Consider the following 24,493-nt stretch of genomic DNA (forward strand, 5'->3'; position numbering starts at 1 on the left):
TACATCTCCCTGTGGCTTTCTAGCAGAACTCTATCTCAATTTTCAGGAGCAAATAGTTTTAATGTTATTTAAACCAATGATTCTCATCCTTGGCTGCATATCAGAATCATGTGAGGGGCTTTTTTATTTTTAAATATTTTATTTCTTTATTAATGACAGACAGAGAGAGAGAGGCAGAGACACAGGCAGAGAAAGAAGCAGGCTCCATGCAGGGAGCCCAATGTGGGTCTCCAGGATCACGCCCTGGGCCAAAAGGAGGCACTCAACCACTGAGCCACCCAGGCGTCCCATGTGAGGGGCTTTTAAAAGTTCCTAGGTATCCATCAGAGTCTCTGGGAGTAGGACTCACATATCAGTATTTTTTCCCCACAATTCCTTGGGTATTTATAATGTCAAGTTTGAGAATCAAGGCCTTTAATTATTCCAAACCACAGAAAAAGATGAAAATCTTTTCAATTCACTTCATGAAACTAGCATAACCTTAATATCAAAAATATAAGAAGCATTCAGTATTTTAAAATTATATTTGGATAGTAAACAGGTTTTCCACTGTGATGACAAATCTTCTTGTATTAGAACTTCTCACCGCCAGTTAAACCAAACTTTATAGGTATTTCACCTCTACCACTGGCAAAGAATAATGAATTCCTTCAATCAAACCTAATTTTAAGCCAAAATAGTAATGGTCACCTAGGCCATCCACCTTATACAGCACACTTATTAGTCAGTTTTAACCTTTTCAAAAAATGACACATGTTGTCAAAAGACTAAGATTTGTGATAATGAAGCCCATTCAATAGAATAATATGTCACGGTCTCTGAAAGTGACTCTAAAAGGAGTCTTAAATGTATAACTGAACTCCTGATCACAGTTAAGCCTTTCAGAACAGCCACTTCAAAGCAGGCAAGACTTATTTGAATATATCAGATCTGCCCTATTGGTTCAGGATTAGTCATATTACTTGATACAGTATGACTTCAAATACATTTTTGTCTTAGAATAATAAGAAAACTAGAAAATAGATAAGAAGATGAGGAGTTAAGTGTCCTTGTACATAAAGTCTCTAGGGTACATAGGCTTCTGGCTACTGAGATTTGATTGGGTTTCCTTCAAAGAAGCAAAAACTTCTGTTACAACCCATCCTTCACTCAGTTCCAGCAAACCAAACTCTCTGGCTTATTCTGCAGCTGATATACAACAAACTGTCTATGACATGGAAATGAGGTTGACAAATATAGAAAACCCAGGGTAACTACAACTCTGAACAGCATTCAGATGACCTGAAGGGGGAAAAAATAGCAGGCCACAATTAATTAACTTGAATAGAGACAAAAACAAGATGTTTCCCTATATTCTCACCTATTTCCTACTGACGAACTTTTACGATAAACATCTAGACATTATGCCATTTTTTTTTGCACATTTTCCCAAGGCACATCAAACAATAACCTCTGGACCACAGCTCCATATTATTCTAATTTTTATTTCTTTTGCAAACCCTATTTGAGGGATCTGTTCCTCTGATTGCAACATACAGCCTTAATCTCCAAAGAAAAAGAATTGACTACTGTGGCAGCGTGACGTGTATCAGTGATAGAGAAAACAGAAAATATTTAATGATATTCCCAAATGGAAAGTCATGGGCATAGGGGGTGGAGAGCATTAGGGAAAAGAGAAAGAGAAGGAAGACCAGGTGGCATGGCTTCCAAAGGACAGCATTAGTGTGACACTCACAGTGTGAAGAGTTAATTAGCTTCTCTCTGTCCATGTGCACCTCTTTCAGCTTCAGGAGGTCTCTGCTCACAGCATCAATTTAACAAACTAGTTTGCCAATACTTGATCCAAAGTTTCATGCTTCCCATGCAATGGGGAAAAAGCATCTTGAATTTCAGCAAGGCTAATTAAAGCTCTGAATGAAGTATTTCACATTGGTCACTCTAATTAAGCAAAAGTGGCTGATGAAAATTAACCTTTTCAGAAAATAAAATCTAAAAATATAACCTCACTAATGCTATGTAAATTGCTTCACTTGATGGTATTTGAAGCCATATAATGTTGAGATCCCCTTTTAGCAAAGGTCTGCCATGGTTAACAATGTGACACCGGAGGAAAGCATTCATTTCAAACGCAAATAGAATCATAGCTGAAAACATCTAGCTTAGTCTGAAGGTGCTAAATGATACAATTTTTAAGGACAACCAAATATGAAAGGAACCAAAATCTCAACACAAATAATCAAAAGCAATCAAGGGCATGAATCCCATTATTTATTACAGTGCACCACAACAAATGTGTGAAAATAAAATCTCAGATCCTCCAAAACTTTCTTTCATGATTTAGGTACTTACTAAATTACTAAAATTCTTTGAACAGGTTGTTTTAAATTTCACCTTCTCCAGGAAGTCTCCCATGAGGTTAGGTGCCCCTTTAACGTGCTACCTTGGAGCCTTGTGCTTATCCCTGTCATTAATATGTCCCACCGTGACCTGTCTTGTCTTTTTATTAGTTGACCTTCCCCACTAAACTGTGATGTCTCTCAGGCTAAAAACTGCACCTGAGTCATACTGTATTAGCAACCTATAGTAGAGTATCTCATTCATAATGGGTGTTTAATAAATACACGTGAAATGAATAAACTTCATATTCATCTTTGTATCTTCTCAGTTTTCATATGTGCCTTGAACACTGCAAGAACCAGATGAAAGTCTATTAAATGAACAAATTAGTGGACAGACTCGCTTTTGTAAATGATCAGTTATAACAGTCCAAGTCTTGAACCAAACCAACCGCTTCGATGAAAAAAGTAATATGGCAAGTCATCTCAGGGACCCTACACTGGAACTCTCTCCCTCTCAGGCTCTGCCTTTGGTCCCCCTTGAACCAACCCCAGTCCTGACAAGGGAGAAATTGCCTAGCACAGCACCTGCTCAGAGATGAATAACAATTTTGCCTTGGGGCTCCTGGGTGGCTCAGTGATTGAGCCTCTGATCTGATCCCGGAGTCCTGGATCAAGTCCCCCATCAGGCTCCTCGGAGGGAGCCTGCTTCTCCCTCTGCCTCTCTCTGTCTCTCATGAATAAATAAATAAAATCTTAAAAAACAAACACACAATTTTGCCTTAATTCAAAGCCTGGGGGCTTCCTGGTTTCTCTTTTGGGTTGAGTGAGAGGAATCAGAGCATAATATAAACTTTAGTGATTTACAGCTCCAAAGATCTCCAACAGGAGTACTTTGCCAAACTGTTCCCAGCAATCCAAGTTCAATCAGAATGTGTATAAAATACACTTTGAGAAATTAAAAAAGAAAACAAACATGAATTGATAATTTTACTGAATTAAATAAATAATAAGAAATGAAACAGACCAAGCTAAAGCACAGTCACTAGCTGCTTCTAAATAGAAGCTAGAGAGCCCGTGGCTCACACTGAGGGGCCTCAGCCTGTGCACTCCCGCAGGTGAACCGGAGGAAAGTGCTGCACACAGGGCATTTTACAAATAATCGGGAATCAAATGCACACTGTTGATGCACTGAGGTTTGCAGTGAGCATCCTCTGCCATCACAGCAACCCTACCTTTTCCTGAAACAAGAGAGAGATGGCTTCGGTCAGAGTTAACACCTACTGGCATCCGTGTGCAGCCACCATTGTATCTGGGGCTACAGAGAGAAATCCAGTGGTCCCCTTCTCCTGCCTTGTTCCTAAGATGTGCTCTCTTTCCTCCTCATCTACTTTCCTGGCCCATGATGCTTCTCTCAACTAATCTTCCTTTTTTTTTTTTTTTTATTCTCATGTTCTTTTGTCCTCCTATACCTAAGAGCCAATAATGATACTCACTCATACTGTAAGCATTGCTAAGATGAATTTTCCAGATCACTGAAGCTTACCCCTTTAAAAGCTAAAATGTGTTTTGAAATTACTTTAACCATTTTAACTCAGGGTTTTGAAAATGGGCCATTTGTTCTCCCTACCTCTTAACAGGGTGCACACCATAGCACTTGACACTTTCTTGACGACATAGGCTTGTCAATCTAAGCATCCTCTCAGGTACTTCTGAGAAATAGAGAACTCTCTTCCCTGTACACGTTTCCTATCTCATGCTTATAGGTCTAGATCTCTTCTGTCGGTAACAGCTTTACTTTTCATCCTCATCCTTGTTTCTCACTCCTGCCTTCCTCTCCTATTCCCTCATCTACTGTGGGGTGGGGAGCCAGGCAGGCCAACTTGCAGCGAGAATGTGTCAGATAGGATTTTACTGACATAACAACGTTCACTGGCCTTTGAATAAGGGCCTGGGGCCCATCCTCTGAGGAAAGTTCACTGGATTTGTGACAGCAGTTTACAGAACTGGGAGACCCTTTTTTTCCCTTACTTGTGGGTTTGGGACCACAAAGGAGTGCCAAGTGAAGATAAATAAGTACGCGGGAGCTCGCCCTCCGACAGCGGGGTGTCACTGTCCTTTGTATTCACATAGAAATATTGTTTTCCTGAACAGTTTGTGTGCCCAGTTTCAGGCTGCCCTGTACCCTTGTGATCCTATCATCATTCCTCATTTAAACTTCAGATAAAAAAATGAGACAGAAAAAGGCAAAATGTTGACTTTGGCAAGTGAGATCATCATGTGAAGCAGCTTTCTTGTATGTCCCCCTGTCCCTTCTGGGCCTGCAGCTCCGGACACTCGCTGCCCCCGCTGCCCCTGAGCCGAGTGACTCACCATCATCATGGGCCCATCAGGTCCTTCTCCCCTCTCAGACACCACGAACGACAGCACCTTTTCAGCCTCTTTAGAGTGGAACCTTGCCATCATCAGTGGCTCCTTCCTCAGTTTCCCCTTTCAAACCAGGCCATTTTCAGACGCTGGTGCACAGGTTTTATCCCACATCCAAGATGCATTTTAGCTGCTTCTCACTCACGTCTGTTAAAACTTGAATTCATATTTTCCAAACATCTCTCTCACCTCCCTCTACCCAAATCCCTCCCAAATAAGAGTGCCCTACTCTCCCACTGCTGGGTTCTCAGTCTCCACTTCTGGAACGCTGTCGTTGGTTAACTCTCAAAATACTTCTTGCTTTCATGTGAATGCTATATTTTCACCTTTGGTTCTTTTTATGGCACTTCTTACCACCCACCTCCTCCTGTTCAGCCTTTACGTTAGCACTTTCCAGTTTTATATGTTCCATACTGCTCTGCTGATAGAATTAAAGAAACATGTTGCAATTCTCTCTTCCCCTCTGTCTACTCCCTGAACCCTTTCCCTGATCACATCTTAATGTCTTCAACTACCTCTCAAGAAATTGGCGTTTCTGAATGCCTCCAAAGTCATTTTTCCCATCTAACTTACTCAACTCTTTGCCCTTTGAAATATCTTCCCAAACCTCTAAAAACATAATCGCTGGATTTTCTCTTGTGGTTGTTCCCCACATCCTCCTGCCCCCTCTTCCTTCCTCCAATTGTAACTGTCAACAATAGCAGGATTGAACTTCTGAACATTTTCTATGGCGCCATGAAATGAGTTAAACAAATCTCATTCCCCAAGCCATGTAACTCCTTAATGTCCTCTCACCAGTCCATCTACCCACACTCCCACAGCTTTTCAATTTGGCCAGTAGAATCCCCCTTTCATGGTCAAGAAACTCTTTTCTGTCTTCAACTCACTCAGGAAGACTTCTCTCTGGAAATCTGGGTCTTCCCTAAGAATGCTGCTGGACTCCTGACTCCTGCAGCCCTCTGGAAGGACAGGATTTGTTTCTCCACAGGGTGGATCCCTCAGGGTCAGGAGCTGGGGAGGGTTCATAGCCACTCCTCACACCCACTAAAAGACTCACATCTTGCTAACCTCAGGTCAAAGGGCCTCCTCCTTCTTAGCCAGACCTCTGACTAGCCTTCCTCTCCCTGCTCCTCACCTCATGGTCCTGAGGCCAACTCACTTAACACACTGGCTTTCCATGTCCTAGACCCCCTCATTTCTAATATTCTCTCTCACTCGCTTCAGTCACCCACGTTCTGGACCCCGCCTTGGACTCACACGTCCCCTAGGACTGTTCCTCGCATAACTTCCCACCATTGCTACTTCCTGAGGCCCGACCCAGTAAGTCTGCTCCCTCTCTCAGAAAGCATGCCAATCGGCAGTCTGGCCATTTTTCCTAGTTGACTGGCTCATCCCGATCCTCTTCCTTCCCTGCCCAGCTCAGACTCTGGTGGATCTCGGCAATTGCTCTTTTACTATCACCATCGCCTCCCTACCAGGAAAACTTTGGCTGGGCTTCCTGGCATCAACCTAACTTCCTGGGCAGTCTCCTACTTGCCCTGTTCCTGCTCCCGGGCTATCAAGTTCTAGATCCTTCTTTAGACCTCATGCAGTCTCAACCAAATCTCCTAAGTGCTGGCTCCATTCATCCACTCCTGGTTTGGCCCATTCCATTTCCTTCTTGGCTTCCACTCCAAATGAATAAAATTAAAACATTGCATTTCTGTTATGATTTATTAGTTTAAAAAATGCTTGGGGATATTTGTTATTTTATCCACAAGACAACCTTTTGTGGGATGGTAGCTCAAGAATATTACAACCAAAAAAACAAAAAACAAAAAACAAAAAACCCAACTCAGTTTCATAAAAAAAAAATAAATAAATAAAATAAAATAAATTTTAAAAATCCACTGAGTTTCATAGAAGTTATGTGGCTTACTTAAGCTCTCACAGTCTCCAAAGAATAGACATGATTGGCCATCATAATAATCAGAATATATTTTCTTTCAACCATCTGAGACACCTATGCCATGCCCAGTTATTCAACATGCTAGCTGTGAGGACTGACACAGGGATCAGAAACAGCGATCAAGGGATGATGGCAGAAGTCACCTTGGGATCAGTTTTCTATATACAGTTGTCCCAGAAGTTGTTCAGGTGGTAACACTGGCTCAGACAGGGAAATGAATCCCATCGTAGAGATGCAGGGAAACTCCATGCCAGCCAAGTTGGTCTCTGCCCTCTGTGTGGGCCCCCACAACCAAAACCCAACAAATGAAAAGGAGTCACAGCGTTGGAAGAGCAACTAAGCTCAGCAATGGCGAATCAAGGTAAAGAGAGCAGTTCAGAATTTACTAAGTGGGGCACTCCCTTCACACATAATTAGTGTGCTTTGAAGAGACTGGTATGTGACATGCTCACTTCTGAACAAAATAAAAACAAAACAGATTGTTTTCCTCTTCATCCTGTGCCATCTAGACATTTACAATGTGATAAAGAGCATAAATACAATCAGGTGCAAATCCCAATGGATATATAGGCTATAGGTAACGGTAATATTGAACAAAGACCCAAATTAAATTTTTGAAAGATTTTTTGGTGAAATATGTATTACAGAGCCAAAAAGATATCTATCCCTCTACAAATATTTCAGCTTCTTAGAAAAAAACTGTTACATACATCTGTATTTGTCCATATCCCTAATAACACCAATTTATTGTCTGCCTTAGTATGGGCCTCCCCCCAACAAAAATGCCACTATTTAGCAAAATAATTATTTACCTTATAGAAGATCAAAAAAAGATCATCCAGTTTCCCATGCAAATCACCTGGAGTGCAAATGAAAAATCACTATTCAGTAGGAAACAAGAAAAATGCCCATTTGTGATAGAATTCTTAAACTGAAATACTGCCGTACTGCCAATATAGTCCAAGCATTCTCAGGGCATTGGGGTTTTACCCTGATGGTATTAATTCGACAATTTGTTTTCATAGTTCTCTGTCCCCTTTCCTATGGGGGGCAGTGTCTGATCTTACAATCACCTATTCACTCCTACCATTGCGCAGCGCTGGGCTTACCCCACACCAAGTACTGCATTAAAGGTTTACATGAATAATCCTGTTCTATCCTTACACCTGCTCCATGAGTTGGGTATTATTCTCATCATTCTTAGATAGAAAGGAGGATCAGAGTAGTTAACTGATGCAAAATTACCCACCTACCAAGTATCAGAGCTGGAATTCAAACGCAACTTTATCTCACTCAAAACTCAAGCTCTTAGTGATTATTCTGTATTGTTCACACTATAATCTGTAGGAGATGAGCAAGAGTATCTGTCAGTTGGCATTAAATACCCAGTGCCTCTTATAGTACCTGGTGCATAATAGGCACTCAATAAATACATTTAATTGCTAAATGTACAGCTTTTTAAAGCCATGTATGTAAAGTCCTGTGTTAGAGAATATGCTCCAGCAATAGCATCTAAAATTGAAAAATTGTGAGTTGACATTCTTTTGATGAGACAATTATAGGAAGTAAAAATGAAAGCATGACTTTATAAAACTCAGCTAACTAAGGGAAACCATATGAATATATAAAGCCATTAACTAAAAATTAACAGTGAATATATTAGTCAAAAGCCCTATTTGGATAACTATTTCTAGGTAAAATATCTATCTTTCATAGGCTCTGATCACAAAATTTTATTCTTTGCATCCAACTTGATTACCAAAAGAATGCAATATAGAAATACCTTTCCTTGGTTTGCTTAAAATTCCACAACCAAAATCAACCAAATATATGGAACAGAAGACTGCAATTATAATGAGAACAATAAAATAAAAGTCCTGTATCACCAGCACTTATTTACAAAATGACCATAATATTAAGAGCATATTAATGCTATTATATACTTAAATCTCACTGCTTTCATATGATCGTACTCCAAATCCAAGGAAATAAAAGTGGAAAGACTTCTTATTTATAAATTAAATATATATTTTAAATTATTCTATTTTACTAATTTTCTTCAGGGTGACTTGTCTTTCAAAGATTTGAGTAGACAAAATTGTTGCAGCTGGCATGCTAAAAAATGAATTGGTTTCAGTATATTAGGGATTAAGGCTATGTAAATATTTTTAACTTCTATTGGACAGTAAGAGATAAAACCTGATGTATCATGGAAAGATAAGCCACAGAGAGATATTTCCACTGCAAACAAAAACATGAGTACAGAATTGGTTGTTTTTTATAATGTAACTATAGACTAAAACACCTTCTGCATGTGTATTGAGAACTATGTAGCATGTTGAGATGTTCAGGTAAAAAAATGCATCTGGAAATTGAAATTAAAATAATGGTAAAATTTCATGATACTTTCTCTCCCCCTCCTAGTACTGTCTTAAACAGATGTTTTTGAAGATACAGCCCAAATTTTGAATTTTAAATGATGACCTAATTTATTTAAGTTTAATGGGGCTATAACCACCAAAAATAGGGAAATTACTGGCCTTGGCTTTTCCTCTCTAGCAATGGTGCTACATGGAAAAATGTCTGGAAATAAATGTCCAAGATGTGGAGATCTTGAAGTGAATGAACTGTCTGATCAATCCATTCCCTAGACTTTGTTTCATGATGGAAAATGCAACATCAATCAGAGAGATGCATGATGGGAGTTGGGATAGCAGATATGGGGCTGGCCCTAACTTCGGATGCAGGGGACCTGATTTTTCATTCTGACCCCGCCACTAACAAGCCGAGGTGAGTGAGCCTAGTTGTGGTGGGGAAGAGTTACCACATAGAAATGTAGGGAAGGAGGGGTGCCTGGTTGGCTCATTCAGTAAAACATGTGACTCTTGATCTTGGGGTTGTAAGTTTGAGTCCCACACTGGGTGTAGAGAATACTCAAAAATAAAATCAAGGAAAGGAAGGAAGGAAGGAAAGAAGGAAGGAAAGAAAAGAAAAGAAAAGAAAAGAAAAGAAAAGAAAAGAGAGAAGGCATTTTCCTCTCTGGGCCTCAATTTCATCCACAACAACAAGTGACAGACTAGTCCCAGTAAGAATTATTTAGCTCTTGCACTGTGTGATGCCAGGACACCTCTGCCCTCTAATTCACATCTTCTAGATCCTTTTACCCAAAGATAAGTCTACAATGGCAACTGGAAACATGTGGGAGCAGATCTCACTCTCTGTTTGGCTTATTATACACATTCAGACAGCATATGGAGCCCTGCCTCCATGGAGGCCATGGGTTGTTGGCATGGCTTCCCGAGCTTCATGACCCCAAGTCTTAATCTCTGTGAAAAGTAAGAGCCAGGGAGGCCTTAAATAAAAGGCTCCCACTGCTGAGATGCATCATCTGTCAGGCAGAGACATGTGTTGGCCTGATCAGGTTGGAATTGAACCATTGAAGATGCTTCAAAAGCCTGAGTCTGAGCATGTAGTGTGTCCCGCTGCATCAAGTCCCTATCACCACTATCAGATGCTAGGAATGGAAATGGTTTTACTAGATTGTCAAATCCACTTCTACCTGCCAGAGGAAAAGAAACACAGGCTAAAAATTGATTTGGAAAATAACAATCACTGTTTTGTAACCTAAAGGCCTAATTAGAAGTTAAGGGAATTGCTGTTCCTTCCACGCACCCCATTCTCAGACAGTTGCAAGCCTGCTGAGCACCAACTGTGTTGAATTTCAATGTGTACCGTTTCTTGAAGCAATATCCTGCCAGGCTGGCCTATATGATAACAAAATCTCAAGTCTTGTTATTTAGAAGAACAAGGAACATATTTCTGGGACATTCCCACTCTTCTAAAAGCTGCATAGACCAGTTGGAAAAATCTAAAACAGCAGCCAAGGGCAGAGAAGAGTTTAATCTCCACGCTGCCTCAGGCTTTTCGCCTCCCAGCCTAAGTGGCACATGGAGGCCCACCTAAGGAAAAGTAACACAGAACAAAGATAATGAGAGCTAGATGGAGGGCAAAGAACGGTGATTCCACCCATGGGTGGTTTTCTGTATTAAAATGCTGCCTGCCTTTATAAAAAGCTATGAGTTCTTTAATTTCTCACATAATTAATTCCTGCCAGCTGGTATGCAAAACAAAGACAAGATGGGGAACAGTATTATCATGATAGATAACTCTATATTAACACTCTTCCCTTAATACAGTCCAATTTACACAGTTTTCAAGTTAAGCAAACGATGTAGAACCAAGACACTCCTAAATATTAATTTGGCAGCTCTGCTCTGAAACTTACCACAGATTGTTAACTCTTTGGAGGGAGAAGTTTTTACGTGAGTGAAGTTTGGCATTTGCTTCAGGACCTTCTTGGTTTCAAATAGCACCTCTAAGACATAATGAGCATGAAGTATCTGTGAGGGGGAAGCAGAGGAAATACATATAATGAACTAGCAAGAAAGGCATGACTACATAGAAAGCTGTAACAGTGGAGCATACGAGCCCATTTCAGGAAGCTGTATTGCAGGATAATGTCTAAACTATTCTCAGATAGATCATTCTAGCAATGTGTCTGGCATACAATAAGCCCTCACTAGAGATTTGTAAACTGAATGAATAAATGGTTCCTAGGACACTTATATTTTCCTGTTCTTAACTGATATCACCCATTCACAGAACGTCTCTGATAGATCCCAAGAGAAGTGATTGAGTTGTGTGTGTGTGGGGGGGTACCTCCCTTGCCCCAGGGAAACATGCAGACAAAAATTAAAAATAAAAAAGAAGCAAGGAAAGGAGAAAGAGAGAAGGAGAGAGACTGTGGAAGAGGAGCTGCTTTGCATTTGTTTGGGACATCCTGCCTCCTGGGATGGCAGCCAGGTGGTGGTGCTGGGTTCGCAGATCTCACAAGGCAGCCAGAGCAGCCCCAAGAAACCCCTGAGCCAAGAATCCCAGGTGGCTCAATGTTGGGTGCACAGACGTGAGAGTATACAGAACAGCAAGTACATTTATATACTGGTCTAAATATAAAACATATTCCAAACCCAAATAAATCATTTGCATTACCTCCTATTACGACTATTCATCCAATTGCCCTCCTCCAGTTAGCATTGATGACGTCATTGTATTGGACAGATTTATTCCACTTTCTCTGCTGGGCTTTTGTTTGTTTTAAATCTAGTGTGTTATTCTTCAGTTTTAAAAAATTATAAAATACCCCAAATACATAATCCCCGAAGGAATATAGCTAATACAAATGTAACGGATGCTACCAGCACTTCATGGGTCAGGACTATTTCCACCACCTGAAATGGGGCTAGCCAAAATCAAGATGTGCTGTGAGTGCAAAATACACACTGGATTTCAAAGACTCAGTGTATGAAAAAAAAAAAGCAAAATGTCTCATTAAAAACTTTTAACAGAGGGGGGGCACTTGATGGGATGAGCACTGGGTGTTATGCTATATGTTGGCAAACTGAACTCCAATTAAAAAAAATTAAAAAATAAACAAATAATAAAATAAAATAAAAACTTTTTTTTAAATTTACCCATTCCACAATTTTTATTTTTTTATTTTTATTTTTTTAAATTTTTTATTGGTGTTCAATTTGCCAACATATAGAATAACACCCAGTGCTCATCCCATCAAGTGCCCCCCTCAGTGCCTGTCACCCAGTCACCTCCACCCCCCCGCCCACATCCCTTTCTACCACCCCTTATTCGTTCCCCAGAGTTAGGAGTCTCTCACGTTCTGTCTCCCTTTCTGATATTTCCCACTCATTTTTTCTCCTTTCCCCTTTATTCCCTTTCACTATTTTTTATATTCCCCAAATGAATGAGACCATATAATATTTGTCCTCCGATTGACTTATTTCACTCAGCATAATACCCTCCAGTTCCATCCATGTGGAAGCAAATGGTGGGTATTTGTCATTTCTAATGGCTGAGTAATATTCCATTGTATACATAGACTCATTAAAAACTTTTAACGGAGGGGGGCACTTGATGGGATGAGCACTGGGTGTTATGCTATATGTTGGCAAATTGAACTCCAATAAAAAAAGTTTAAAAATAAATAAATAAATAAATAAATAATAAAATAAAATAAAAACTTTTAACAGGAGTATATATTAAAATGATAATTTCATATATTGGATTAAATACAGTATTAAAATGATTTTTATCTTTTACATTTTTAAAAGTTTATTTATTTTAGTAATCTTTATACCCAATATATTTTCAATTTTTTAATGTGACGACTAGACCATTTTTAATTATGTTTGTGGCTCATATTATATTTCTATTGGATACTACTGGTTTAGATTATTAAAGGCCGAGAGGGGTCATTTCTATACATTGTTCAGATACTGTTTTGATTATGGGTTTCAGGAAAGATAAAATTCTTTGTTCCTTTGGCACAATCCTGTCTCATGGTGTCTTAAAATTTCTATTTGCATAGCTATTAAAATAATAAAACTATTTTCTATCCCAGATTCCCAAAATATGATTTAAGTTTGGAGAATTTTCATGATTAAATATACCTTTTTTTTTTTTTTTTTTTTTTTTTTTTTTTTTTTTTTTTTTTTTTTTTAATTTTTATTTATATATGATAGTCACGGAGAGAGAGAGAGAGGCAGAGACATAGGCAGAGGGAGAAGCAGGCTCCATGCACCGGGAGCCCGACGTGGGATTCGATCCCGGGTCTCCAGGATCGCGCCCTGGGCCAAAGGCAGGCGCCAAACCGCTGCGCCACCCAGGGATCCCAAATATACCTTTTTTGAGAGAGAGATAGAGAGCAGGGGTAGGAGCAGAGGGAAAGGAAGAGAGAATCTTAAGCAGAATACATGAGTATCAGTACTTGCTTACAATGCTGTCTTTCAATAGCATTATAATTGTTTTTATAGTTACAATATTAAATACTCAAAAAAGTTAACTTAGATATTGGTTTCTACATTTATAGAGATGGTCAGAGTAAATAGCAACTTAAATAAAATATTCATATTCTTTTAAAGCCAATGAGGAAGGAAAATACTACTTTTAAAGGATATTTCTTTTTATGAAGTAACAAGTTTTCAAATGGAAAAAAATCTCATTTTTTAGTTGAATAAAAAGTTAAATAGTAAAAAGGAGTATAACTGAAAAGCAATTTTCCTTCTTCCCCACTCAGTCCCTGTCCCCAGAAACAGTCACTGTTAAGGGTGTCTTCATTATCTTTCCAAAACATATTCTATGCGTTGGCAGCATATAAAAATTAATATAACCACATATGAATATGTAATATTAATATATATTCTATTCTATAAACATATAATCCCTTAAACAAAATGTGGGATATATTCATACAAAGGAATGTTATTCAACTAAAAGTAGGAATGAAATACTGACATATGCTAAAACATGGATGAACCTTGAATACATTTGCCAAGCAAAAGCCAGACACCAAAGGTCACATACTTTAGGATTACATTTATATGAAATCTCCAGATTAGACAAATTTGTAGAGACAGAAGGCAAATTAGTGGTTGCAAGGGGCTGGGGAGAAGGGGCAATGGGGAGTGACTGCTTGATGAGTACAGGGTTTTGTTTTGGGGTAATGAAATGTTCCAGAATTAGATAGTGGTGATGATAGCACAACATTTTGAATATAGTAACACCTGCTAAATCATACACTTTAAAATGATCTATTTATGTTTACATGATCTATTTTATGTGAATTTATCTTAACTTTTAAAAATCAAAATATATAAATACTTATTTATTTATTTTTTTTTACAAAAGGGAACACACTGCACTCTTTGTTGAGCCTGTCTTCCCCTAACAGCATAATTTTCTCATTTTTGTAAAGTCAGAATTATGATCTTTTCTGTTATGGCTCCTTGGATATTTGTCATATCTCTTCTCTCTCTTTGAACATATTAAGCATACTTATAAACTCTGAGTCTGATAATGCCATTGTCAAAATATTGGTCTGTTATTTATTGGTTGCCTCAGTTTTCTGTCATGAATCTTATATCTTCCTATGCTTGGTTAATATTTGTATTAAGTTCTGGACATTGTACATAACAACTTGAAGAAATAATTTGAGGCCTATCTTCTTCCAGAAAGGATTTACCTTTTCATTTGGCAGGTGGCTAGAAATACCAGCTATCCAGGATAATCTCAATTCAATATCAGGAATTAGATGATTCCAAGCTTTGATTCAATCCCTACAGAGACAGTCTACTTCTAGTTCACTCTTACTCCTAGGGTATGCCCTTAGGGTCCTAACCTGAGAATGAGGGTTTGGGGGTAATGTCAGAGAAAATAATGGAATAGGTAGCTCACAGGTCCTATCCCTCCACAGAAACACTGAAAACTCAAGCAAAGAAACTGTCAAAATCAACTTTCACAGAACTTTGGAAAGTAAAGTTCACAGCAACCAAGCAAAGGCTGAATCAAGAAAAAGGCCACTTAAAAATGGCTCAGTGCAAGCAGAGAATAAAGGCTAAAATAGGTTTGTAAACAGCCTAGCTAAGCAGTGAAGTGTACCAACACAGAGCCCATCTGCAAAGACAAGGCTTGTCTTTGCTTTGCATTGCTTCTGTCTCTGTCCCACTCTCTATTTCATTCTCTCTCTCTCTCTCCCTAGCTCCTGGTGTTCAAGGAAATCTCTGTAAAACACTAGTTGAATACAAACTAAAAGAACAGAGACTTCAGAGACCTCACACACAACTAGACCTAGCATACATCTATAGAACACTCCACCCAACAACATCAGGCTACACATTTTTTTAACAAGAGCATATGGAACATTCTCCAGGATAGACCAGATGTTAGGCCACAAAATAAGCTTCAATAAATTTAAAAAGATTGGAATCATGCAAAGTATCTTATCTGATCACAATGGAATGAAGCTTGAAATCAATAACAGAAGGACAACTGAAAAATTCACAAATATGTAGAAATTAAACAACATAATCAATAGGTCAAAGAAGAAATCACAAAGGAAATTAGAAGCCACTTTGAGATGAATGAAAATGAAAACGTTACACACAAAAATATATGGGATGGGGATCCCTGGGTGGCTCAGGGGTTTGGTGCCTGCCTTTGGCCCAGGGTGTGATCCTGGAGACCCGTGATTGAGTCCCACATTGGGTTCCCTGCATGGGGCCTGCTTCTCCCTCTGCCTGTGTCTTTACTTCTCTCTCTGTGTGTATCTCTCATGAATAAATAAATAAAATATTTAGAAAATATATATATGGGATGTAGCAAAAGCAATGCTCAGAGAGAAATTTATAATTGCAAATGCCTACATTAAAAAGAAGAAAGATCTCAAATGAAAAGCCTAACTTGACACCAAGGAACTAGAAAAAGAACAAACTAAGCCAAAAACTAGCAGCAGAAGAAAAAGGACTAGAGTTCAGATAAATGAAATAGACAACAGAAAAACAAGAGATAAAATTAGCAAAACTCAAAATTGATTCTTTGAAAATATTAACAAAGTTGACAAACCTTTAGCTAGACTGACAAAGAAAAACAAAGAAAATGCAAATAACTATAATCAGAACTAAAAGTGGGACATTACCACCAATCTTAAAGAAATAAAAATAATTATAAGAGAATATTATGAATAATTATACATTAACAAATTAGATAATTTAGATGAAATGGACAAATTCCTGGAAACATACAAATTCCCAAAACTGATTCAGGAAGAAATAGAAAATCTGAACAGGGGGATCCCTAGGTGGCTCAATGGTTTGGCACCTGCCTTTGGCCCAGGGTGTGATCCTGGAGTCCTGGGATCGAGTCCCACATTGGGCTCCCTGCATGGGGCCTGCTTCTCCCTCTGCCTGTTTCTCTGCCTATCTCTCTCTCTCTCCTCTCTCTCTCTCTCTCTCTCTGTGTGTCTCATGAATAAATAAATAAAATCTTTAAAAAAAAGAAAATCTGAATAGATCTAAGACAAGTAGAGATTGAATCAGTAATCAAAAACCTCCTAACAAGGAAAATCCAAGACAGGCAACTTCACTGGTGAACTCTACTGAACATTTAAGGAATTAACACCAATCCTTCTTAAATTCTTCCAAAAAAGTGAAGAGGAAGAAACAATTCCTAACTCATTCTATGAAGCCAATATTACCCTAATACCAAAGTCAAATAAAGACACCATAAGAACATACACATCAATATCCCTTCTAAATAAAATACAAAACAAAAACAAAAACAACTTCAACAAAATATCAGCAAAAAAATCCAATAAAATTTTAAAAGAATCATAGACCATGACCCAGTGGGATTTATTCCAGGAATACAAGGTGGTTCGATACACACACAAAATTAATCAGTGTAATACACACATTAATAGAGTGAAGGAAAAAAACACACAATCATTTCAATTGGTGTAAAAAAGTATTTGACAACATCTAACACCTTTTCATGATAGAACCACTCAGAAAACTAGGAATGGAAGAAAATGTCCTCAATATGATGAAGGACATTGATAAAAAACCCACAACTAACATCAAACTCAATGGTGAAAGACTGAAAGCTTTCCCACCTAAGATCAAGAACAAGACAAGCATGACAAGCCCTCACCACTGCTATTCAACATTGTACTGGAAATTCTAGCCAGGGTAATTAGGCAAGAAAAAGAAATAAGAGGCATCTAAATAAAAAAGGAAAAAATAAAACTATCTCTATTCCCAGATGACATGATCCTATATATAGATTGTCTCAAAATACACACACTACTAAAGCTAAGAAATGAATTCAGCAAAGTGGCAGAGTAAAAGCTCAATCCATAAAAATCAATTGTCCTTTTATACACCAATAATGAGCAATCCAAAAGGGAATTAAGAAAGCAATCCCTTTTACAATGGCAATCAAGAGAATAAAATACCAAGGAATAAATTTAAGGTAGTAAAAGACTTGTGCACTGAAAATTAGAAAACATTGCTGAAAGAAATCAAAGAAGACCTAAATAAATGAAAGATATCCTGTGTTTATGAATTGGAAGGCTTAATATTGTTAAGATGGTAATACTATCCAAAGTGATCTACAGATTCAATACAATCTACCAAAATCATACCAAAATCCCAATGGGCTTTTTTACAGAAATGGAAATGTCAATCCTTAAATTCATTGCAAGGGGAACCCAAATATCAAAACGATATTGAAAAAGAAGAGCTAAATTGAAGAATTTATGCTTCCTGATTTCAAAACTTAACTACAAAGCTATAGTAATTAAGACAATGTAATGACATAATTCATAAATACAAATGAAGAGAACTGGGAGTCCAGACATAAATTAATACATCTATGGCCTATGGCCTATTAGTTTTCAGCATGGGTCTCAAGACCATTCAATGGGGGAAAGAACGGACTCTTAACAGAAAGTGTTAGGACAACTGCATATTGCAAAGAACAAAGTTGGACCCCTACCTCATACCATATACAGAAAGTAAATGAAAATGATTCATGGAACTAAATTTAAGAGTTAAAACCATAAAATTCTTAAAAGGAACTATAAGGAGTAAATCTTCATGATCTTGGATTTGGCAATGGATTCTTAGATAAAACACAAAAACACAAGCAATCAAAGAAAAAATAGATACTTTGGACTTCATCAACATTAGAAACTTTTGTGAATCAAAGGGCATTATCAAGAAAATAGAAAGAACCTACAGAATGAAAAAAAATTTTCAAATCATACATTGGAGGGGTGCCTGAGTGGCTCAGTTGGTTAAGCGTCAGACTCTTAGTTTCCGCTTGGGTCATGGTCTCAGGGCCGGGTTATCAAGGCCTGCATCACTGAGCTTCCTGGTCAGCGGAGAGTCTGCTAGAGATTCTCTCTCTCCCTTTCCCTCTGTCCCTCCACCCCACAGTTTCTCTCTCTCAAATAAATAAATAAATAAATCCTTTAAAAAAATCATATATCTGATAAGAGATTTTTTTGTTTTTTTTTTTTGATAAGAGATTTGTATCCAGAATATATAAATAACTCTTACAACTCAATAATAAAAAGACAAATAACCTTATTTCAAAATGGGCAAAGCATCTAAGTAGATATTTCTCCAAAGAATGTGTACAAATGCCCAGTAAACATGGTATAGATGTTCAACATCTTCAGTCATTAGGGAAATGCAAATCAAAACCACAATGAGGTATCACTTCACATGCAACTAGGATGGCTATAATAAAAATACAATTACAAAGAATAAACAAAAGCAAATAAGAAGTGTTGACAAAAAAATGTGAAGAAATTGGAACCCTCATGCATTGCTGGTGGGAAGGTAAAGAGACACAGCCACTGTGGAAAACAGTTTAGCAGCCCCTCAAAAAGTTAAACAGAGTGACCATATGACCCAGCAGTTCCACTCCTAGGTATATATACTCAAGAGAACTGAGAACACATTCATACAAAAACCTGTATGTGAATGTTTATAGAAGCATTGTTCATGATAGCCCAAAGGTAGAAAAAAATCCAAATGTTCATCCACTGATGAATGAATAAACAAAATGTGGTATATCCATATAACAGAATATTAGTCAGTCATACCAATAAAGGAGCAATGAAACATGTTATGACATGAATGTACCTTAACAACATTATGCTAAGTGAAAAAGCCAGATACAAGAGGCTACATATTATAGAATTCTATACATGAAATGCCCAAAATAGACAAATCTGTAGAGACAGAAAGTAGAATAATGGGTGCTAGTCGGGAGGGAAGAGGGAATGGTAATGGGTATGGAATTTCTTTTGGGGGTGATGAAAATGTTTTGGAGTTAGTCCTGGTGATAACTGCACAATTTTGTGACTGTGCTAAAAACCACTGCACCGTACACTTTCTTTCTTATTTATTTTTCATTGGAGAATTGTTGACACACAATGTTACATTAGTTTGAGGTGTACAACACAGTGATTTGACAACTCTGTATGTTACACTGTACGCTGTGCTCAGCCGCAAGTATAGGTACCTACCGTCTGCCACCGTACGCCACCACAGTACTCTCGACTATATTCCCTATGCCGTAGCTTTAATCTTGATGACTTATTCACTCTATAACTGGAAGCCTGATCTCCTACTCCCTTTCACCCACTTCGCCCATCCCCTCACCCTTAAATCATTCACTTGAAAATGATGAATTTTACAATATGTGAATTATATATCTAAGAAAAAGGAAAAGGAAATGCATAAGCCTATATATAGACAGGAAGTTGCTATGCATCTGAGGAGACTTCTATTTAATAGGTTAAGGAAAGCAAAGGGTAGCTCTCACTTATTATGAAGCTTTTCCCCAAAGGAATGCATTTCTGCTATAGTATTTTTCATCCATTCATTCAACAGATAGTCACCGAGCACATGCTATGTACAAGAATCAGGGCAGTATCTGCTTCCACTTGCCTGTTGTTGCTTGAAGGCCTCAACAAGTAAATCAATATCAGTAAAAGTGAGAGGAAATTGCAGCCGAGGACCATGATAGGAGTCTGGGACGTCTATGTGTGAGACATAGTCCTGTCTATCCTTGTAGTCCTGGAGGGTGCTACCAAAAAGTCGAGCAAGTAATTCTGGAAAAGGAAAGACAGAAAGGGTGGGGGAATCAACATTCCCATACTTAAAATTCAATAAATATCTTCTTGAATATTGAGCAAGTAAGTAAGGCAGTGTGCTACAGGTATTATGAATATCAAGATATCCCACATTTAATCACGAGGAAGGATTTGTTCTCAGATCATTAGGCACATTCACATGAATCACCCTCATCCCTTCCCGAGTGGACAGTGTACCAAAGCAGTGAGTTCATTGGTGGGGAGGAGGAGAAACTCAGGGAAAACTGGTCATTCAAGGTACTATGATGCTCTGAATCTTTACCTCTACATTTTTTGCCTACTCTTACATTGCAGATTTTTACAAATAGGGCTGAAAACATAATAATGTATTGTATTTGATTCAAACATCTGTGCTATTCAGGATCTACAGAAAATTAAACTGCAGCATTCAATTTTTCCCCTGTTAAGCACTTCAAATTTTACTTAGCTATAATAGATTTGTTTCTCTCTTCACATAAAAACAGATTTTCTGACATGATTTTCTTTTTCTTCTTGATAACAAAGCAGATAAAGTTAGATGATGAACCACAGGCAGAAATACCCACAGGGCCTCTCTCTGAGAGAAATATTTCTATGTAACAGATTGCCTGCACTGCCCATTTCAGTAGGTGCTGAGGCCCAGGGTCCCTTTCTTGCTAGGCCACCTATCAAACAGTCAGGCCAAGAACAGAAATCTGGCCAATGTCGGTGGAGAAAGATGAAAGGGGATATGGTAGACTGATTGCAAAAGTGACCCCAATTGTCTATCCCAACCTCTAGCCTGGCTCTTGTCAAGATTCTATTTCCCCAGGCTTCAAACCTGGGTTGTTGGGTTCATGATTTGTGTTAGCCTAAAGAATGTGGTAGAAGTGTTATGTACCATTTCTAAGCCAAGACCTTAGAAGGCCTTGTATGCTTCCATGCTTTCTCTTTTGGACCTATATTACTGCCACAAAGCCCAGGCTAGCCTAATGAAAGCTTCAAGACTATGGAGAACAAAACTGAGTCACCCCAGCCAAGGCCATCCTAGATCAGCCATCAGCCAGCAGACCTCCAAACACATGAGTGAACTCTCACCAAGACCTGAGAAAAACTGCCAAATCAAGCCTGCCAAGATCAGCAGAAACACTCGGATAACCTGTGGACTTGTGGGCAAGAAGTGTTTATTACATGCCACTGAGCTATTGTGGTTGTTTAACACACAGTGTTATTTCGTTAAGAGATAACAGATATGGAGATGATGATGTATTCTTCAACTCATTAACACTGAATGCTACCAAGCCAATGGGAATCAGAAGTTCTCTACAAGCTGTTTCTATATTTTTGAATATTTAGAATGGACATGTTTAGAAAGTATGACGTCAGCAGATGTAGATAGAATACATTTCTTTTCACGATCCAGTTATGCTGAGAGATTCCAGTTAAGAACTAAACTTGAAAAAAAACCTTTATTTTTTCAAAAAAATATATATGTCGGGCAGCCCAGGTGGCTCAGTGGTTTAGCGCCGCCTTTAGCCCAGGGCCTGATCCTGGAGACCTGGGATCGAATCCCATGTCAGGCTCCCTGCATGGAGCCCGCTTCTCCCTTTGCCTGTGTCTCTGCCTCTCTCTCTCTCTCCCTGTATCTCTCATGAATTAAAAAAAAAAAATCTTTAAAAAAATATATATGTCATAATATTTGATAATTTAAAAATGCTTTCTAAATTATTGGGTGCCCCAATATTTCTTTGGTGGTGGTTGATGATGTTTTACAAGAAGTTAAATTTAGGAATAATAATGTACGTCTTCAGTGTGGTCCAGCACAGTGTATTTTATTCATTTGGATTTGGTTTGAGATTTAAGAATAACTTAATTATTCCCTGTAATGTTTGAAAACTAGAAATGCAGAGCAGCTTGGTAAATTTTTTCTCAGATTCCATGGTGCAAGCAATAAAGCCTAAATACTCTACCTATCTTAATGATCGTACCATTTGGCTCATAGAGATACATCTTCCTGACTCTATACATTTTAATATGGAGCTCCTCTTGGGAAAACAACAATAACAACAAAGAAACAAACAAAAAAAAACCCCACCAGTCTCACTATACCATGTTATAACTGACTCATTGAGTAATTCCTACTGAAAGGTACAAGCACGAAATGATTTTCTTTTCCCAATCATGGCCTTCACCTATGCTCTGTCCACTCTCCCTTTCTCATCAGCTCACACATCAATTCCAATTGTTTTTTAAGAAGAAAATTAAAATATTGTTTTTCTTCTTTAAAACAAACCAAAAAAGCTTAGTCTGGCCCTTCTTTCCATATGTTTGTTGACCTTCATTTCTTATAAGTTCCGTGATAAATACATGAAAAAGCATCGTTTCCCTAAGCCAATTCCTAGTCAAAACTACTCAATATGAAATATCAGTAAACATCAAATCATAATCCTTTTGCTGACTTTTAGCCACATTAAAAGAAATAACATAGATTCTCTTCCTAATATGGGTAGCTAATGTGAGTCATGTATGAAAACAATCAAAAGCTGTAGCAGGGGATCCCTGGGTGGCGCAGCGGTTTAGCGCCCGCCTTTGGCCCAGGGTGTGATCCTGGAGTCCCAGGATCGAGTCCCACGTGGGGCTCCCGGCATGGAGACTGCTTCTCCCTCTGCCTGTGTGTGCCTCTCTCTCTCTCTCTTTCTCTCTGTGTGCCTATCATGAATAAATAAATAAAATCTTGAAAAAAAAAAAGCTGTAGCAGTTCAAACGCAAGTAGTGTGGGCTATAACTATTATAAGACTAATTTAATGAATGCCAACAATATATAAAGATTTGTGCAACATGTAATTTGAATGAATCTTTACCTATTTGATTTACAATTCTCTCAATACCAATCTAAACTAATTAAGTATAATGAAATCTTGAATTATAACCAAATGATACCACCTTTACAAGTTGTTCTAAAGAAAATATCTCAAAACTACCCCCCATATATAATCTTTTCTTTTGCCCAGTACAAACTCAAAATCTGGACAGGGAAAATGTTAAAGCCCATAATTAAAAAAAACAAAACACGTGCACACACATACACAATTTCTGCCTCTACCACCCACATGTCACTTTGAAAACAAGCTCCAAATATGGCTAGGAAAAGAAAAGCACCAATTGAACTGCATTTTATAGTTATTTTGTTTCTCAGTTATGAATCTGGATTAAAATTATGAGTGTCCAGGGACGCCTGAGTGGCTCAGCGGTTGAGCACCTGCCTTTGACTCAGAGCATGATCCCACATTCGGGTCCCACGTTGGGCTCCTTGCATGGAGCCTGCCTCTCCCTCTGCCTGTGTCTCTGCCTCTCTCTCTGTGTCTCTCATGAATAAATAAATAAAATCTTTTTTTAAAAAATTGAGTATCCATATAATAAACTCAATAAATGGCAAAATGACATTTCATAAAATTTAACACCTGTTTTCTTTAAAAAAAAAAAAAAACTCAGAAAACTAGAAACGAAAGCCTACCTCCTTAACAGAATTATAAAAATTTAAATCAACAAGAATGGTTTTTCCATTAAAGCATTAACAAAACAGGATGCCTACTTTTACTGCTTCACTTTAACATTGTTCTGCTATTTCCAGCCAACACAACAAAACACAAACCCAAAATAAGAGCAGTGGCTATTGCATAGAAAGATATAAAAATAAAGTTGCCTGTGGCCAGTGTGATTAAATATCCATCCTCAAGAAAATCAACTGAGAAACTCCCAGAACTGATAGGAGAATTCAGTACTGCAGAGGTTAAGCACACTTGTTCAAAACACAGCTTTACCACTGCTGAGATGAATAACCTTAGGAGGTCACCTTCTAAGCCTCAATATTCTCATCCAACAAAAGGGAATGATAATAATACTAATCTCAGTGGTCTGTCATGAAGACCAAATGAAATATTTAAAGCACTTAAAAGACATGGCACATGGTAAACATTTAATAAATATTGGCAATAAGAATAAAAAATTCATTAATGCTATCTTTCAATAGTAGCACAATACAAATAGGTATAAAACAAAAGTTTGGGGATCCCTGGGTGGCGCAGCGGTTTGGCGCCTGCCTTTGGCCCAGGGCGCGATCCTGGAGACCGGGGATCGAATCCCACATCGGGCTCCCGGTGCATGGAGCCTGCTTCTCCCTCTGCCTGTGTCTTTGCCTCTCTCTCTCATTCTCTGTCTCTGTGACTATCATAAATAAATAAAAAT

The 24,493-nt window shown here is 38.2% G+C and overlaps 1 protein-coding gene across 3 annotated transcripts in view; it reads right to left on the minus strand.

The window, feature by feature from the left end:
* Positions 1–24,493, minus strand: part of PPEF1 (protein phosphatase with EF-hand domain 1) — a 123,217-nt gene that overhangs the window by 45,435 nt on the left and 53,289 nt on the right. For all 3 annotated transcript variants that reach the window (XM_072818342.1, XM_072818341.1, XM_072818340.1), the window contains 3 exons: positions 20,085–20,248; positions 10,997–11,111; positions 7,524–7,570 (listed from right to left, as the gene is read on the minus strand). In XM_072818342.1, coding sequence (XP_072674443.1) covers positions 7,524–7,570; positions 10,997–11,111; positions 20,085–20,248 — 326 coding nt within the window. The remainder of the gene's footprint in view (positions 1–7,523; positions 7,571–10,996; positions 11,112–20,084; positions 20,249–24,493) is intronic.

This window comes from Canis lupus, chromosome X (genome assembly GCF_048164855.1).
Source record: "Canis lupus baileyi chromosome X, mCanLup2.hap1, whole genome shotgun sequence".
In the NCBI taxonomy this organism is placed as follows: domain Eukaryota; kingdom Metazoa; phylum Chordata; class Mammalia; order Carnivora; family Canidae; genus Canis; species Canis lupus.